The sequence below is a fragment of the Haliotis cracherodii genome, unplaced genomic scaffold, assembly GCF_022045235.1.
Source record: "Haliotis cracherodii isolate W230 unplaced genomic scaffold, xgHalCrac1.p SCAF_19, whole genome shotgun sequence".
Taxonomy (NCBI): Eukaryota; Metazoa; Mollusca; class Gastropoda; order Lepetellida; family Haliotidae; genus Haliotis; species Haliotis cracherodii.
Window position 1 is genome coordinate 11,386,117 of NW_027266274.1, and position 18,910 is coordinate 11,405,026.

The window sequence follows — 18,910 nt, forward strand, 5'->3', positions numbered from 1 at the left end:
CAATATAATCGCATGTTACAGCCACGAAAAGACTAGGCAAGGTTAATATCGTGTAGATGAATAAATAAACTTTCTATTGGTGTGTCACATGGCAGACTTCAATGAACGTGTTACTCATAGGAAGCTTCGAAAACAGACGCATTTCTTCATGTCATTGTGTGGACAACCACTGTTATCGGGGAATGATGATGACACGTATTATATTATTAAAAGTGGATTTTAGGAAACCTTATATTTGCTGAAAATCGTCACTTTTTCGCTTCCTTGGTCCTTAATCTGGAAGTTATAAATATGTTACCTTCCATTCTTTTATTTACAACAAACTTAATTAAGTTGTAAATGCATTATTTAAATAATGTGATAAACATTACTTTCTTATGTATAAACAGTAGGATTATGTGTAGGAAATGGTGTAAAACATGTAGTAGCAAAGATGTTTTACAAGCAGATATTTTCCTTGATAAATGTTGGCTTTGTCTATCACACAAGAACTCGGTTTCACAGAAGTAAAAGCTTCTGGTTGACTAGTGTTGAAAGAGTTAAGAATAAGCTATTGTAAAATTTGATTTTCGCCAGGTGAGCTAAAACAAGTTAATGCTTAAACAAAGTAAACATCATAAAATGAAAATGCCAACTATAAAATCAACATGTGTGAAATAGTCTGTTTATTACATACTAACAGGGGTGATATAGCAGTACATACAACAAATGAATGTCCAATAACGAACCAACTGCAACAACCAATGATCTGCTTGTTAGGTACGATTTGAGTATAACATGCGTGGATGCCTATGACAGTGATAAACATTAGCGAGATGACTTGTGAGACTAGAAGGATGTGGTCAGGTGTTTTGTTCTGCCTGTCAATCTACATATGTGTTCCAAGCCGCTCTATGTCCCAACAAATCTCAGAATTCAGCTTAATAATATTTCATAGATGAACTTAAAAATCTTTGGGAATTTAAAAGACCAAGTTAGATGGTAAAACTATAGGAGTGAGTATGGTTTTACGTCGCTTTTAGAAATATTCCAGCAATATCACTGCAGGGTGAGGTGATGTGAAATGGGGTTTAACGTCGAGTCCAAGATTATTGCACTTATATCGCTATGCACGTGTGTGTGTGGCTGCTTGTACTAGTCCAGACTGATGCAGATTTATAGTGCTAGCACACTGAGATACCATGCCGCAGTTTAACATGAATACCCCACTCAGACACAGTATACTGACTCCGAGACGACCAGTCCTTGTTTTAGCCCCTTCATGCCAAGCGCCAGACAGAGTAACAACAAGTACCATCTTTTAACGTCTTTTGGTATGACGCGGCCGGGGATCGAACCCCGGACCTTCCGCTCTCTGGTCGGACGCTTTACCACTAGACCAAGGAGGTGGTCATCACTGCAAGGGACACCTGCACCTTTCTCACTCATGTCACGGTGACCTGCACCTTTCTCACTCATGTCACGGTGACCTGCACCTTTTCCACTCATGTCACGATGACCTGCATTCTCTAAGTCATAGGTCAAGGTGACCTACTTCTCTCTTGCTCATATCTCACATTGACCGGCAATTCTCTTACTCTGTCACAGCTACCTGCATTTCTCTTAGTTCAATGTCGTGATGACCTGACTAACAAATCACTGTCACAATCCTTCTAGTACAAGTCCGTCTATGCAGAGAAGTGTATTAGCTTATTATAATTAGCCTGTTCCCAGCAAGATATGGCTACAGTAAAGAAGATAATTGGGTTAATGTTGTCCCTGCACCAAGCTGCCTCTGAACAGGAGGAAATAGCTATTGTCTTTCTCAGAAGGAACCTACGCCAGCCTGAACCCAAACTTGGGCATATAACCTGGCCCAGGTCAAGCTGACACCAACAATGGGGCCATGCAGATGCCATTCAAGATCAGAAGAAATTCTGTTAATGACTTGCTCAGTAACTTATGGCCAAGAACATAACATTCCTTCTGAGAAAGAATCTGCAGAACCTAATCTGGATGTGACTGACGAAGCAGGTGTCAACAAGGCACCCCTGTCAATGTTTGTCTTGAATTGAATTTCATCCTTATGTTATACTTGTACTGGGTAGTAGTTGTGATTTGTTGTTTAACCCCACGCTCAGCAAATGCTCCAGCTATATGACTGTGGTCTGTAAATAATCGAGTCTGGACCAGATAATCCAGTGATTGACATCATGAGCATGGATCCACGCAATTAGGAAGTGATGACATGCATGAACCAAGTCAGCAAGCCTGACCACCCATTCGCGTTAGTCGCCTCTTACGACAAGCATAGTCGCCTTTTAAGACAAGCATGGGTTGCTGAAGATCCATTCTATCCCAGATCTTCTCAGGTAGTACTGGGTAGAGGATCGTATTGCATAAAGAATCAAAACAATAAGGCTGATCAATTCTGTACTGGTGCATGCGATGTTAATTCCCACGATTCAGAACACAATATACATAAATCTTTATCGATTCATAAATTTACTGTATTATCTGGACAAAAAAGTCTTCAAACTGATGCTGGCTTTTTTTATACCAAGCATAAAATAAAGTTAACCCTAGTACTGAGACTGCCTTTTAATGGCATGAACATTTAACTTCCAGAATCAACGAGAAAAAAAATCAGCTTTTCTTTCACCCTATAATTACAAACTAACACTGTTACTGAGACTTAGTCTTTGTTACATGTAATGAGTACTGAATGTAGTATCAAACTATATTGTTCTGGTAAAATAACATCAGTGGACCCCCCACCCCACCCTTGTATTGTGACAGTTGCCCAGGTAGCACTGCAAGGTGTTTCTATCCAAATGAGCTGGTAGCGCATCATCATTCCAGAAAAATGTTTTGTTTTCTACGGACTGGCGTGTTTACATGAATGAATCTCGCAACTTACGGACATCCAGCGAAGGTTCTGTATAAGGCGTTAGAAATAAATATTGCAGTTCTGATAACACTGATTTCAAAACAAGCATCTGCAATTTGAAGAGAGAAAGTTTGGATAACCACCGCTTGAAACAGTATTTCTGTTATATCACAGGGTGTTAGATTGATGCAAGAGGAAAGCCTGAAGTGACACAGGTTTCAGATGTTTGCCACATTGGTTACCATGAGCACGGGTATGGTGCCGACAAACCTAGAAACATAATTAGGGCAAATCTGGGATTGATCCCACCATCATAGGTTCCTAGGCAACTCTACACAACAAATTGGAACACCTTGTGCAATTGGGCCACGGATGGATCCAAATGATTTCAAAGAAATAAATGATAATGTGTAATAATTGTTATCAAAGCATTTAACTCTTCGCTCATCGTGTAATCAGAACCACATCATTTGTTTCTTACGCTTGAACAATGTTTGGATAATGAAAGAAACAAAGTGTACCACTGTTTTTGAGCTTTTTATTTTTGACCAGTCGACAATGGATGTGAAGTCTGTGGTTAAAGCCTGAAATAAATGCAACCACATCCTATCTCAGCAAGGCATGACACACAGAAGGGTGGAGAAGAGGTGAGGAGGAAGGGCTATGGTTCACACAGAAACTCAACCACCAAATTTAAGACTTCAAAAATCAAAACTTCATATTTAGATAAAACAGAAGCCAAAACAGTCCTTTATAAAGAAATGAACTTGACCACTACTAATTTGTACTAAGAATGTAGCATCTGTGAAATCAGATTGAATAAAATAGCTTCTGCAGTTTGTCAATTATAAGTATGAAATATCATGCTTCAATTTCACAATAACATGGAAATAAAATCTTAAATGCCCAATTTAAGGCCCTTTTAACTCTTTTCTAAGAACTTATTCACACATCAATATATGGTTACATTTGAGGCCTAGAACTGAAGCATCCAAATTCAATCTGTATGAACCAAGAATGTGAGTGCAAAATCAAACATATGAATAGCATATCAATATTTGAACATCAGAGCAAGACTGAATGTTAAGATCTTATGGTGAAGCCTGATACTGAATAATGGCCAAGCAATAACCACTGCTGATGATGTATGTTAGCACACGATTACGCGGATTGCTTGTCCTCAACACTTTGTGTGAATGAGTCTAGTCTTCAACTTCTTTAAAAACTGGCCCTATACTGTCCCCATGACACAGTATGAAGCACTTCACTGGAGATATTCAGTTGAACCTTGATCTTAAATCACATAACACCAAATGATCTGGGTTTAAATCAACAGATACACGCTGTGTCAGCCAAATTTAAGACTCTTACCACATTGGTGACAGGAAGTCATCTGCCAAGTGTCCTTAGTTTGGAATTCTAGATAAATCACTGGGTGAATCCTAGGAGCATTGCTTAAGTCTCCAAAGAGTTCTGAACAAGTGCTTGTAAAGTAATTTAAATACAGTGTTTAAATAAGAGTCAACATCTGAAGCAATGTCGACACAGGATTACTGATAGCTGGAGGAAAGCTGAAAGTGAGTTAGATGATGAGGAATGATTTCTAAATATGAAATACGCAATAGTTTACAACAGTTTTTAAAGATTTCCGAACACATCAAGTAAAATATAAAGCCTAGGGGACCCACAGAAACCCATAGCCATGAATACAGGCTAGGTACCCACAGAAACCCACAGCCATGAATACAGGCTTGGGACCCACAGAAACCCATAGCCATGAATACAGGCTAGGGACCCACAGAAACCCATAGCCATGAATACAGGCTAGGGACCCACAGAACCCATTGCCATGAATACAGGCTAGGGACCCACAGAAACCAATTGCCATGAATACAGGCTAGAGACCCACAGAAACCCATAGCCATGAATACAGGCTAGAGGCCCAGAGAACCCCACATTGTAAGATCCACAGTACCTGTCTGATCCACTGTGACCTCGCCGCCCCCTGAACAGGTGTCCATCTTCACCGGGCTGATGGTGCAGGTCTGTGTGCAGTGGCCGTTGCAGTCACTGGACTTGTGCCGAGTTCTTGTCTCTATTATACACTTCTCTTCACCATTCTCCTGAAGACCAATAACACATGATAAACATGACTTGTGTACCATCAGCCTACAGTTTCACACACAACTGTCCAGTCTCTCGGAGGAACAGGTCCCAGTAACACATGATAAACATAACTTGTCTAAATCAGCCTACAGTTTCACACACAACTGTCCGGTCTCTCAGAGGAACAGGTCCCAGTAACACATGATAAACATGACTTGTCTAAATCAGCCTACAGTTTCACACACAACTGTCCAGTCTCTCGGAGGAACAGGTCCCAGTAACACATGATAAACATGACTTGTGTACAATCAGCCTACAGTTTCACACACAACTGTCCAGTCTCTCGGAGGAACAGGTCCCAGTAACACATGATAAACATGACTTGTGTACAATCAGCCTACAGTTTCACACACAACTGTCCAGTCTCTCGGAGGAACAGGTCCCAGTAACACATGATAAACATAACTTGTCTAAATCAGCCTACAGTTTCACACACAACTGTCCGGTCTCTCAGAGGAACAGGTCCCAGTAACACATGATAAACATGACTTGTCTAAATCAGCCTACAGTTTCACACACAACTGTCCAGTCTCTCGGAGGAACAGGTCCCAGTAACACATGATAAACATGACTTGTCTAAATCAGCCTACAGTTTCACACACAACTGTCCAGTCTCTCGGAGGAACAGGTCCCAGTAACACATGATAAACATGACTTGTCTAAATCAGCCTACAGTTTCACACACAACTGTCCAGTCTCTCGGAGGAACAGGTCCCAGTAACACATGATAAACATGACTTGTCTAAATCAGCCTACAGTTTCACACACAACTGTCCAGTCTCTCGGAGGAACAGGTCCCAGTAACACATGATAAACATGACTTCTGTACAACCAGCCTACAGTTTCACACACAACTGTCCAGTCTCTCGGAGGAACAGGTCCCAGTAACACATGATAAACATGACTTGTGTACAATCAGCCTACAGTTTCACACACAACTGTCCAGTCTCTCGGGGGAACAGGTCCCAGTAACACATGATAAACATGACTTGTGTACCATCAGCCTACAGTTTCACACACAACTGTCCAGTCTCTCGGAGGAACAGGTCCCAGTAACACATGATAAACATGACTTGTCTAAACCAGCCTACAGTTTCACACACAACTGTCCAGTCTCTCGGAGGAACAGGTCCCAGTTACACATGATAAACATAACTTGTCTAAATCAGCCTACAGTTTCACACACAACTGTCCAGTCTCTCGGAGGAACAGGTCCCAGTTACACATGATAAACATGACTTGTCTAAATCAGCCTACAGTTTCACACACAACTGTCCAGTCTCTCGGTGGAACCGGTCCCAGTAACACATGATAAACATGACTTGTCTAAATCAGCCTACAGTTTCACACACAACTGTCCAGTCTCTCGGAGGAACAGGTCCCAGTAACACATGATAAATATGACTTGAGTGTCATGGATCTACAGAACTGTCAGGAGAGAAACATACTGTTCTTTAAAGTGGGACTATGCTCTGCAGTCTACTGTCCAATTCCAGTATAGGTTTCCAGCTAAAAGCACTAGATCTGGATTAATTGGCAGGCCTAGCAAATTTAATTAGTTTGTAAAATCTACTTTCTCAGTGCGCTAACTCAAACCTTATTTATATATGCAGGGTCTTATGTGATGCACAAACATGCATCCAGTATGCACAAATGTTGACATTGGCCACAGAAAAAGAATAAATTGCCTCCTGAGGGACACACAATAATAGTCATTTACCTACAGCACATCAAAGGCAGTTATGGGTATCTGTCATTACATCCATCAATCATGACCACTGATTCATTCAAGGCCCTAAGTAACTATCGGGGCGGTTGGGTAGCCGAGTGGTTTAAGCATTCGCTCGTCACGCCGAAGACCCGGGTTCGATTCCCGACATGGGTAAAATGTGTGAAGCCCAATTCTGGTGTTACCCATCGTGATATTGCTGGAATATTGTTAAAAGCTGCGTAAAACCATACTCACTCACTCACTCACTGGTGTTACCCGCCGTGATATTGCTGGAATATTGTTAAAAGCGGCGTAAAACCATACTCACTCACTCACTCACTGGTGTTACCCGCCGTGATATTGCTGGTATATTGTTAAAAGCGGCGTAAAACCTCAGTCACTCTAAGTAATTATCAAAACGAACAGTTCACTACACTGTTTCATTTCTTCACAGGACATCATATTGCCTGCAAGGACCATAACAACTAATTATTGGGTGTCCCCTGTACTCCCACTGTTGTAAGGCTGGGTAATATATGTCAAATTAGCAGTTAATTATTATCACTACTACACTGAGGAAGTGTTTGGATTTCACACTTTGCACGAATTACATATCTAGGCCTAGACTTTGGCACCAGACTGTGGAGCAAATAGCCTCCCTTCAATACGTACCTTTGGTGACGACACGGAGACATTGTCACTAACAGACTGATGGAAACAGCCAACTGTCTCAAGCCTAGTACTTATTTTAACTTAGAGCTTTCAAATATAAAAACCTTTATAGGTGTGGATTAGCATGATGTTTCAAGTTTAACAAGTGCTCTGAATTAAAAAACAGTAGGCTCTCACCTCTGTACCGAGACAAACTAAATAAAGTTTCTTGGATAACAACAATAATCATATTTTACGTTTGTATTACAGAATTCAGGGATCTATGACAATCAGTTTGTTATTCCTATTTGTTTCTTGAGACAGCTGTAAATTCCAAGACCGTTATTTCACAAATACTGGTCAACATCCATCCATCCATCCGTCCGTCCGTCCGTCCGTCCGTCCGTACTAAAGAAACACTGAGGGCAGAAATCCGTTAAAACGTAGAGAAAGCTGAAGCAAACCTTGCATGGTTTAGCATGCTTGTCATAAAGCACATATCCAGGCCTCAAATTTTAAATTTTTACCAAGTAGCCATATGGCAACAAGTATTTTGTTCCAGGTAGCCTGTGGTAAAATCAAGAAGTCAAGCCAATATTGTAGGTACCCAAAACCATTTGAAATTGTCTTCATCAAATAACTATTTTAATATGTACAAGTTACAGCACTAGTCTTGAAATTGTATATTAGTGGAAATTATACTTGAATTTTGTTATTTGTGTCTTGAACAATGATGCAATTTATGTTACTAGATTATATAGGTATATCTTTGCTTATCCAATGAGCATTGTCAACGAAAATAAACTACTAAATACATTGATATTTATGCATTTTGGTTCATTGTCGACTTTAGAAGGGATTATTTGTAAGTACAATTATTAGCCGACGTGTTTTCCAAGATCAGATGTTATTTATTTTTGTGTCTTCAGATGTTTAGCAATAGAATTTAGTCGCCACAAGATATTTTTCTGGGTAGTCATTTGGCTACCTCTGACAGTAGACAAACTGAACTTGAGGTCGCATTGGCTGCCATTTTAGTCGCAACTTTGAGGCCTGACATCACTAGTATGATGTCATCACCATGGTAACACAGCGCATGTGTGCACCAGCATGCAGGATAAATGACATCACACAGTGTTACAGAGCAGTGGCAAACATAAAGCTCCCACAATTTAAATCAATTTTAAAATACTGGTTTGCGGTCACGCATTTTTAATAATATAAGAATTTCGCCACAAATTCGTTCATAATTCTGACACTTTATATAGGTTTGAGAAAAGAATGAGTTCAAAGATATACTTTACTTCCTGGTTTGGCAGAGTTCACACAGGGTCTAAGCCATTTGCATATTTTATGTGTGTTTTATCTAATAATCTATAGCAAGTCATAAAATTATCATTCCTTAACCTAAGGGGTGTGCTTTATTATCGGTTTGAGGTTCATTCTTTCCATGATACCTATCACAATATTATTTTTAATGCTCGGTATGTCGGGTGATGTCAAATAGCGATGTTATCATGTGTTTAATGTTATATCCTTGAAAAATGCCTTTGCTGCACCAGAGCCTGCCCAAAGATGGATGCATATTTATTGACTATAAACATTTTGTTGTCCCAGCATCTTGATTTGTTCTATTTATGAACTTCAACTAATACCTTAATGTATCCAATTGCTTCTGAATTCAAAATTTAGAATTATACAATATAACGTGATACATATCGCAATATGGCTTTGTGAATCGCAAACTATTGTGATAAACCTTAAACATCCAATCCCCATCCCTACATAACCTTAACCTGCTCAATGTCTAGCACACTTCAGTTGACTCATTTACCACGTAAATAATTGTCATCACGCACGCACCACGCACATAATAGTAAATTGTCCAGAAAGCAGATCCCCCCTATAGAGTCCGGACCAACAGCCTTGCAGCCTTGCTGACCTTCTGTCTGCTGTATAGGTAACCCATACCTAACAAATATGCCACAAGACGTGCTACTCCGTGTATTACTCTGTAATGTCATATACTGAATTGAATAAAAAATATTAAAAAACAACAAAAAACAAACAAACAAAAAACCAACAACAAAAAAACAAAACAAACAACAACAACAAAAACAGCCTTGCAATGTATTCTCTTCACTGTTCGGTCGTTAAACTTATACTTGGTTTACTCAACACATTTTATTACCCAACGGCTTTCTGAAAAGGAGGAGTCTTATCTTTGCTCAACTTTGTTTCAACTTATTTCAAAATTGACACACAAACCAGACGACCGAGGTACAGAAGCTTACCTATAACTTCAGAAAAAACTTGATGAGTATTTCCACATGTTCACAAACCTATCAAGGTTCCTTGCCAGGGTGAACTGACAATGAGTCAACAATCGGCAAGGATGCAGTATACCGGACACCTTCCACCATTTTGGTAAGGGATGTGCACAACCTTATTCCTTAGTAACGGATTCTATGTTTCACAGACGCCATTTCTGTCGCCCCGCTAAAACATCAGGGCTTTGCCTCCCACTCAACGGCCCGAATTAAATGCTTTCATATGTAAATGAAATGTATACATACCAAAGTAAGTAAATTAAATGTTCCATTACCAAAGTATACGACTCAAAAGAAGTTAAGGATCATTCATATTGCTAATGTTAATCTGTCATGGCATGAGAGATTAACTATTGTAATATGGAAGAATCAGGTGATCCTTAACTTCTTTTGAGTAGTATAGATACAAAAAACTTTATTAGTAGCATCAAACAAACCTGGCGGATTGGTGTTCGGTATAATGCATGTGTACTAAAACAATCAAAAGCAATGACCCTTTCCCTCTACATTTTGCTCAATTACGTGGAGCTTCAAACAAAATGATCTTAATTATGTTTGTGTCTTCTGGAAACTGTATATTTGTAGTAGATTTATGAACATGTTCCCAATATAATTATCTAAAATACACAGAATATTACTCGAACGTTAATCATTTGCACAAAACTGAACTAAATTCAACATGCTAAAGTCAGCAAACATAATAATAAATAATCATTAAAATATATAAACACACTGACCTAATATGAGCTCAGAGTTAATATATTCCCCAGTTGCACAGGAAATACGTAACTCTGCCCATCCATCACCTAATATTAAAATGACACAGACATGTTATAACACATATATCACACCACAGTAATATACTGTTGCCAATGGCCACCAGTGTAAGGAGAGCTATCTCTAACACAGCATGCATTCCACCACAAAGACAACCAACCAACATAGTTAACACAGGGGACACAATGGGAGGAGGATGGGAACCAATCAATTACTACTTCATCAACTCAAATTCTTTACACAGCAAGAGCAATGCAAAAATGAGGCAAAAACAAAAGCATTGAAATTTCCATTTCCTATGATTTGAAAAGGAAATCAACAAAAGTTAAAAATCATGCATGTATAGTTTCATATTGTGATAAATGATTGTTGAAATTCAGGCATTGACATGATGAATAATACCCTCTTGTCCAAATTTTAACCAGAAATCATCACCCCCCAAAAAGCCAGACAGAAATGGGCAGAAAGTTACGTGTAGAGGAGTCACATGACCAGGCGGAGCCAATGGGATGAGGGCTGCATGCTGAGTGGTGGAAACACTGTTACCAGTTTACAGATAACTCTGCTCTCTGCTTGTTGGTTAGTAGTAAACACCTTCGGCTGACAGTTGCTGCCCACCGGCTGTGCAGGGAGTTCCTGGGGTGCTGCACTCTGGGTAGCCTGATGGTACTTCTGGTGGCAGCGTATCGCCCTCAGCGTGTTGAACGCCTCCACGTTGTCTGGGTGCCCCTCCAGCGCCCGCCGATAGTGCCACACTGCCCCGGTGTAGTTGTTAGTAGCCCATAACACATTGCCAAAGAAGAAATGAGTTGATGGCTGCAAACAAGGGCACAAAGGCATAATTTAGATATGGTTTTCCTCATGCTTCTTGTGATTCAAATATGAATGAAAAAGAAAATTGTGAAAATGAATATTATATTTATGTGTGACTGAGCAGTCCCACAACCCAATAGAGAGTTATCCCACAACCCAATAGACAGCTATCCCACAACCCAATAGAGTTGCCCCACAACCCAATAGAGAGTTATCCCACGACCCAATAGTGAGTTATCCCAAGACCCAGTAGGGTTGCCCCACAGCCCAATAGAGTTGCCCCACAGCCCAATAGAGCTGCCCCACAACCCAATAGAGAGTTGCCCCACAGCCCAATAGAGAGCTATTCTACAACCCAATAGAGAGCTATCCCACAACCCAATAGAGACTTGTCCACATGCCAATAGAGAGCTATTCTACAACCCAATAGAGCACTATCCCACGACCCAATAGAGACTTGTCCACATGCCAATAGAGAGCTATTCTACAACCCAATAGAGAGTTATCCCACGACCCAATAGAGACTTGTCCACATGCCAATAGAGAGCTATTCTACAACCCAATAGAGAGCTATCCCACAACCCAATAGAGAGCCGCCCCACAACCCAATAGAGAGTTATCCCACAACCCAAGAGAGAGTTGCCCCACAACCCAATAGAGAGTTATCCCACAACCCAATAGAGACTTGTCCACATGCCAATAGAGAGCTATCCCACAACCCAATAGAGAGTTATCCCACAACCCAATAGAGACTTGTCCACATGCCAATAGAGAGCTATTCTACAACCCAATAGAGAGTTATCCCACAACCCAATAGACAGCTATCCCACAACCCAATAGAGTTGCCCCACAACCCAATAGAGAGCTATCCCACAACCCAATAGAGAGCTGCCCCACAACCCAATAGAGAGTTATCCCACAACCCAATTGAGAGCATAGACTCGTTAAGCCAAAATATAACTCCACAATTTCTGCCTAGTTCTGCAAGGGTGGAAACTGGACTTTAGAGTCAGTTAACTCCCTTGCCTCAGGAAGATGATATGAACCTGGGCCATATACACAGCCATTTAGCCATCCAACTAATAATCCCCTCCCAGTGAGGTGAAGGTCAGGGGACATAACTCACCTCCCAGTCATTGACACTCAGAGCATCCCGCAACACTGTCACTGCATCGTCGTATCGACCGTAGCGGTAGAAGATGTTAGCCAAGTTTACTAGTGGTACATCTCGGTACTCGTCAGGTACAAGATGCAACGATCTGCGGATACACTCAATACCATGGTAGTTGTTGCCAATGATGCGCCAGTACATCCCAGCTAGGTTGTATAACACCCAGCCTGGGCCAATATTCTGTAACAAATAAAAAAACCCATCCCCATGAAAACACATTTGAACAAAGGATAATGACAAAAACAAACATAATTGCTTTTGCTGAACATATATTTCTTCTCATAATCTGACCTCTTTCAGTGCTGTGAGTATTCTCTGTCCAACTTCCTCCTCGGTCACTATTGGGTTGTTCACATGGGCCAACAGAATCTGTAACACAACCAGAGTTTAACTACAAACATGTCAGACATGGACAACACAATCTGCAACACAACCAGAGCTCAACTACAAACATGTCAGACATGGACAACACAATCTGTAACACAACCAGAGCTCAACTACAAACATGTCAGACATGGACAACACAATCTGTAACACAACCAGAGCTCAACTACAAACATGTCAGACATGGACAACACAATCTGTAACACAACCACAGCTCAACTACCAACATGTCAGACATGGACAACACAATCTGTAACACAACCAGAGCTCAACCACCAACATGTCAGACATGGACAACACAATCTGTAAGACAACCACAGCTCAACTACCAACATGTCAGACATGGGCCAACACAATCTGTAACACAACCAGAGCTCTACTACAAACATGTCAGACATGGACAACACAATCTGTAACACAACCAGAGTTCAACCACCAACATGTCAGACATGGACAACACAATCTGTAACACAACCAGAGCTCAACTACCAACATGTCAGACATGGACAACACAATCTGTAACACAACCAGAGCTCAACTACCAACATGTCAGACATGGACAACACAATCTGTAACACAACCAGAGTTCAACTACCAACATGTCAGACATGGACAACACAATCTGTAACACAACCAGAGCTCAACTACAAACATGTCAGACATGGGCCAACAGAATCTGTAACACAACCACAGCTCAACCACCAACATGTCAGACATGGACAACACAATCTGTAACACAACCAGAGTTCAACTACCAACATGTCAGACATGGGCCAACACAATCTGTAACACAACCAGAGCTCAACTACAAACATGTCAGACATGGACAACACAATCTGTAACACAACCACAGCTCAACTACAAACATGTCAGACATGGGCCAACACAATCTGTAACACAACCAGAGCTCAACTACAAACATGTCAGACATGGACAACACAATCTGTAACACAACCACAGCTCAACCACCAACATGTCAGACATGGGCCAACACAATCTGTAACACCACCAGAGCTCAACTACAAACATGTCAGACATGGGCCAACACAATCTGTAACACAACCACAGCTCAACTACCAACATGTCAGACATGGGCCAACACAATCTGTAACACAACCAGAGCTCAACTACAAACATGTCAGACATGGGCCAACACAATCTGTAACACAACCACAGCTCAACCACCAACATGTCAGACATGGGCCAACACAATCTGTAACACAACCAGAGCTCAACTACCAACATGTCAGACATGGGCCAACATAATCTGTAACACAATCACCGCTAAACTACCAACATGTCACACCAGAGACCATTAGTTAATGGGAGAAATGATTCTTTAATGCCAGTCATAGCAATGGGCTGCTCAGTAGGGGAGGAAGGCCTGGAGCTGTCCTGGGTCACGAGTGAACCCCAGTAACATAGGCCAGTCATAGCAATGGGCTGCTCAGTAGGGGAGGAAGGCCTGGAGCTGTACTGGGTCACTAGAGAACCCCAGTAACATAGGCCAGTCATAGCAATGGGCAGCTCAGTAGGGGAGGAAGGCCTGGAGCTGTCCTGGGTCACGAGTGAACCCCAGTCACATAGGCCAGTCATAGCAATGGGCAGCTCAGTAGGGGAGTAAGGCCTGGAGCTGTCCTGGGTCACGAGTGAACCCCAGTTACATAGGCCAGTCATAGCAATGGGCTGCTCAGTAGGGGAGGAAGGCCTGGAGCTGTAGTGGGTCACGAGTGAACCCCAGTCACATAGGCCAGTCATAGCAATGGGCTGCTCAGTAGGGGAGGAAGGCCTGGAGCTGTACTGGGTCACTAGAGAACCCCAGTCACATAGGCCAGTCATAGCAATGGGTTGCTCAGTAGGGGAGGAAGGCCTGGAGCTGTACTGGGTCACTAGAGAACCCCAGTCACATAGGCCAGTCATAGCAATGGGTTGCTCAGTAGGGGAGGAAGGCCTGGAGCTGTACTGGGTCACGAGTGAACCCCAGTCAAATAGGCCAGTCATAGCAATGGGCTGCTCAGTAGGGGAGGAAGGCCTGGAGCTGTACTGGGTCACTAGAGAACCCCAGTTAAATAGGGCAACCCATAGAATAAAACATTCTATCCTGACCTGATAGTTCCAAGTTAACAATATTCAGCACAATAATTGTTTGTAATTATCCCTATATTCTAATGGCCTGATAACTGCTTGTCATTCATCATACCGGTCTCATTGAAGGGTCGTTATACTTCAGTGGGATCTTGCTCTTCTCTGAGTATGCCATGGATTTGAGATGATCGTAGGTGCGCCGGTTGACGTCTGGGATTTCCAGCAGGGGGACACACACTGGTGGGTACCATGGCAACGGGTGTTCTCCCCCTGGTTTTAAGTTTTGAGCTTCAGTGAGCAATGCTTTTACTCTGAAAAGATAAAGGAGCACATTCTTCACACAACTTATCTGCCAGGAGAGCGGGAGGATTGCCAAAAGAGGCAAAGTGGGATGATTGGTCAGTGCCTTCAAGACATCATAACAAAACAGATGAAGATCATCCCGCCATTCTACAATATCCATGCTCTGCAGCCTTTCTGGCTGATCAAATTCAAAGGTGAGGTAAAGTGAGGTGAAATGGGTTTAACATTGCATTCAAAATTATTGCACATACATAGCAATGCGTGTGTGTGTGGCTGCCTGTACTGATGCCAGTTTTACATTGCTAGCCCACTGGTTGTTTGTTTGTTTGTTGTTAACAGTGGTTAATGTCGCACTCAGCAATAGTCCAGCTATATTACAGCGGTCTGTTAATAATAAAGTCTCTGCAAGACAATACAGCGATTGATATCATGAGCATCGATTCCACACAATTGGGATACGATGGCATGCACCAACCAAGTCAGTGAGTCTGACCACCCGATCATGTTAGTCGTCTCTTATGACAAGAATAGTGGCCATTTACAGCAAGCATGGGTTGCTGAAGACCTATTCTACCCCAGGTCTTCATGGGTCGCTAGCCCACTGAAACAACAACACAATGTAACCACTCAATCGCCATTTAGTGTTCTTACAAATGTTACACACTCTGGCGCAGTGGTGACTGCCACAAGCTATTTTGGATATCAGGTCACTGGCTTGTCATGCGTTTATTCTGAAATCAGAGCAGACTGGTCTAATGGAAGCCTTACAGTGAACTTTAGACATTTAGCGTAATTATACAGATAAGCTACTACAAACGTGACAGTGAAGTTGGTTTGTTGGTTTGTTTTTTTAACGCTGCACTCAGCAAATTCCAGCTATATGATGTCCGTCTTTAAATAATCCAGTCTGGACCAGATAATCCAGTGACTGACATCATGAGCGTTGACTTAGCAATTGGAATACGATGACATGAATCAACCAAGTCAGCGAGTCTGACCAACCAATCCTGTGAGTGAGTGAGTGAGTGAGTGAGTTGGGTTTAACGCAATTTTATCAGTAATCAAGTTATATCGCGGCGTGTCAGCTTAATGTGCGAGGAAAGTCCAAAATGATTCAGGTCTCAGACGTTTACCACTTTGGTGAAACCCACGAGGTATGGTTTACCCGTCTGTGTACATAACAGGCTTCTCCACTTCAGTGTAACTGCATCTTAAACCTACTCAACTGTATAAACACTGCCTCCTATCCTGTATATATACTTGTCAACCATAATCTGTACATCACTTTCCTGATAACGGTGTTAGAACCTACTACATCGAAACGTAGCTCCTAATTGTAATAAAGAAGTTGTTCATCCATATATTTTATCCTTAATTAATACTCCAACTTCTAAACGCCTCTCAAAGAAGGTATGGTGCTGACAAATTCGAAACATAATTGGGGCGAACCAGGATTCAAACCCACAATCATAGGTTTCTGGTGTTCCCAAGGGACGCAACTCTGCACAGCGAATCACAACACCTTAGACCACTGGGCCACCCGTGCCCCCCAATCCTGTTAGTCTCCTCTTACGACAATCAGGGGTTGCTGAAGACCTATTCTAACCCGGGTCTGCACGAGGGTCCAATATTAGTACACCAGGTCAGTAGACTTACTCAAAGCCTTTATTTTCAGGGGACAGGTAGGTTGTGGTGAGGTTGCGGGGGTCCGGCACCTTCTGGACGTATGTGTCACACTCCTCCTTCTGGGGCCACTCCTCAATCATGTGCTCCATGTTCGTCTGAAACAGAGAGACGGTCAACGTTGTAGAAGTCCACAGAGTCCAGCTACATATACCAGTGACTGAAAATTGAGCAAAGATGCACACAATCTGGGCCTGAGTGAGTAAGTTGGATTTAACGCCGCTTTGAACAGTAATCCAGTTACATCACATCGTGTCAGCTTTACGTTGGAGGAAAGCCCAAAGTGATGCAGGTCTTAGAAGTTTACCACTTTGGTGAAACCCACGAGCACGGGTATGGTGACAAACCTAGAAACATAATGCGAACCAGGATTCGGACCCACAATCACAGGTTTTTGGAGTGCCTGAGGATGCAACTCTGCACAGGAATTGTGGCACCTTAGATGACTGGGCCATCTGTGCCCCAATCATGGCCTGAATACCATGTCCTCCCTAGTCTGTTCGTACAAGCTGCCCACCATCAAATCTTTCACTGAATCACCAGTGTTTGCCTGTAATAACACCACTCAAAGTTTCAGATGTAGAAACTTATGTGTAAACTCTAGTCCGACTTCTTTTGTGACATCAGGACAGCCATTAATAACCCTAAAATTTTCACTCAGACATAAGAATAACTTTAAGTAATCCATTCAAGTAAGCAGGTCAGCTCCATGGTCTGTTAGTGTAAACATAAAATAAGATTAGAGCATGGCTTTAATGCATTTACTGTTATCCAATGTATTTTCAGAGATTTTAGTACTTCAGCTCTTTGAGAAGCATCAATGAGTAAGTATAGTTTTACACAGCTTTTAGTAATATAACGGCAATAAGAGTGTTGCTAACATAAGGTACTGTGGACCGAGGCAAGTAGGAGGTACTGTGGACCTAGCCAAGTAGGAGGTACTGTGGACCTAGCCAAGTAGGAGGTACTGTGGACCTAGCCAAGTAGGAGGTACTGTGGACCTAGCCAAGTAAGAGGTACTGTGGACCTAGCTAAGTAGGAGGTACTGTGGACCTAGCCAAGTAGGAGGTACTGTGGACCTAGCCAAGTGGGAGGTACTGTGGACCTAGCCAAGTAGGAGGTACTGTGGACCTAGGCAAGTAGGAGGTACTGTGGACCTAGGCAAGTAGGAGGTACTGTGGACCTAGCCAAGTAGGAGGTACTGTGGACCTAGTCAAGTAGGAGGTACTGTGGACCTAGGGAGGTACTGTGGACCTAGCCAAGTAGGAGGTACTGTGGACCTAGTCAAGTAGGAGGTACTGTGGACCTAGCCAAGTAGGAGGTACTGTGGACCTAGCCAAGTAGGAGGTACTGTGGACCTAGCCAAGTGGGAGGTACTGTGGACCTAGCCAAGTAGGAGGTACTGTGGACCTAGGCAAGTAGGAGGTACTGTGGACCTAGCCAAGTAGGAGGTACTGTGGACCTAGTCAAGTAGGAGGTACTGTGGACCTAGGGAGGTACTGTGGACCTAGCCAAGTAGGAGGTACTGTGGACCTAGTCAAGTAGGAGGTACTGTGGACCTAGGCAAGTAGGAGGTACTGTGGACCTAGGCAAGTAGGAGGTACTGTGGACCTAGGCAAGTAGAAGGTACTGTGGACCTAGCCAAGCAGGAGGTACTGTGGACCTAGCCAAGTAGGAGGTACTGTGGACCTAGGCAAGTAGGAGGTACTGTGGACCTAGGCAAGTAGGAGGTACTGTGGAACTATTCCACCCAAGTGGAACTCACCTTTGGAGAAGGGACTTTATTTTTTGAATACATTGGTGGCTTGACAGGTTTGGAGTAGTCCACCTGCTTCTTGCCTCTCTTCTGAATGTAATCGGATCCCTTCTCACCCTGGAAACACAATTCTTTATCATTTCCACAGTTTCACAGACACACCTAAGAGCTGAATGTTTAGCCATATAACACATCTTGTAATACTGAAATT

At 42.3% G+C, this 18,910-nt stretch overlaps 1 protein-coding gene across 1 annotated transcript in view; it reads right to left on the reverse strand.

The window, feature by feature from the left end:
- The window catches only part of LOC139466758 (tetratricopeptide repeat protein 17-like), an 84,291-nt gene that overhangs the window by 27,643 nt on the left and 37,738 nt on the right, over nt 1-18,910 (reverse strand). The window contains exons 11-18 of the mRNA XM_071248423.1: nt 18,709-18,816; nt 16,917-17,041; nt 15,073-15,268; nt 12,780-12,857; nt 12,444-12,668; nt 11,051-11,320; nt 4,845-4,992; nt 3,391-3,453 (exon numbers count right to left, since the gene is read on the reverse strand). Of these exons, the coding sequence (XP_071104524.1) occupies nt 3,391-3,453; nt 4,845-4,992; nt 11,051-11,320; nt 12,444-12,668; nt 12,780-12,857; nt 15,073-15,268; nt 16,917-17,041; nt 18,709-18,816 (1,213 nt within the window). The remainder of the gene's footprint in view (nt 1-3,390; nt 3,454-4,844; nt 4,993-11,050; nt 11,321-12,443; nt 12,669-12,779; nt 12,858-15,072; nt 15,269-16,916; nt 17,042-18,708; nt 18,817-18,910) is intronic.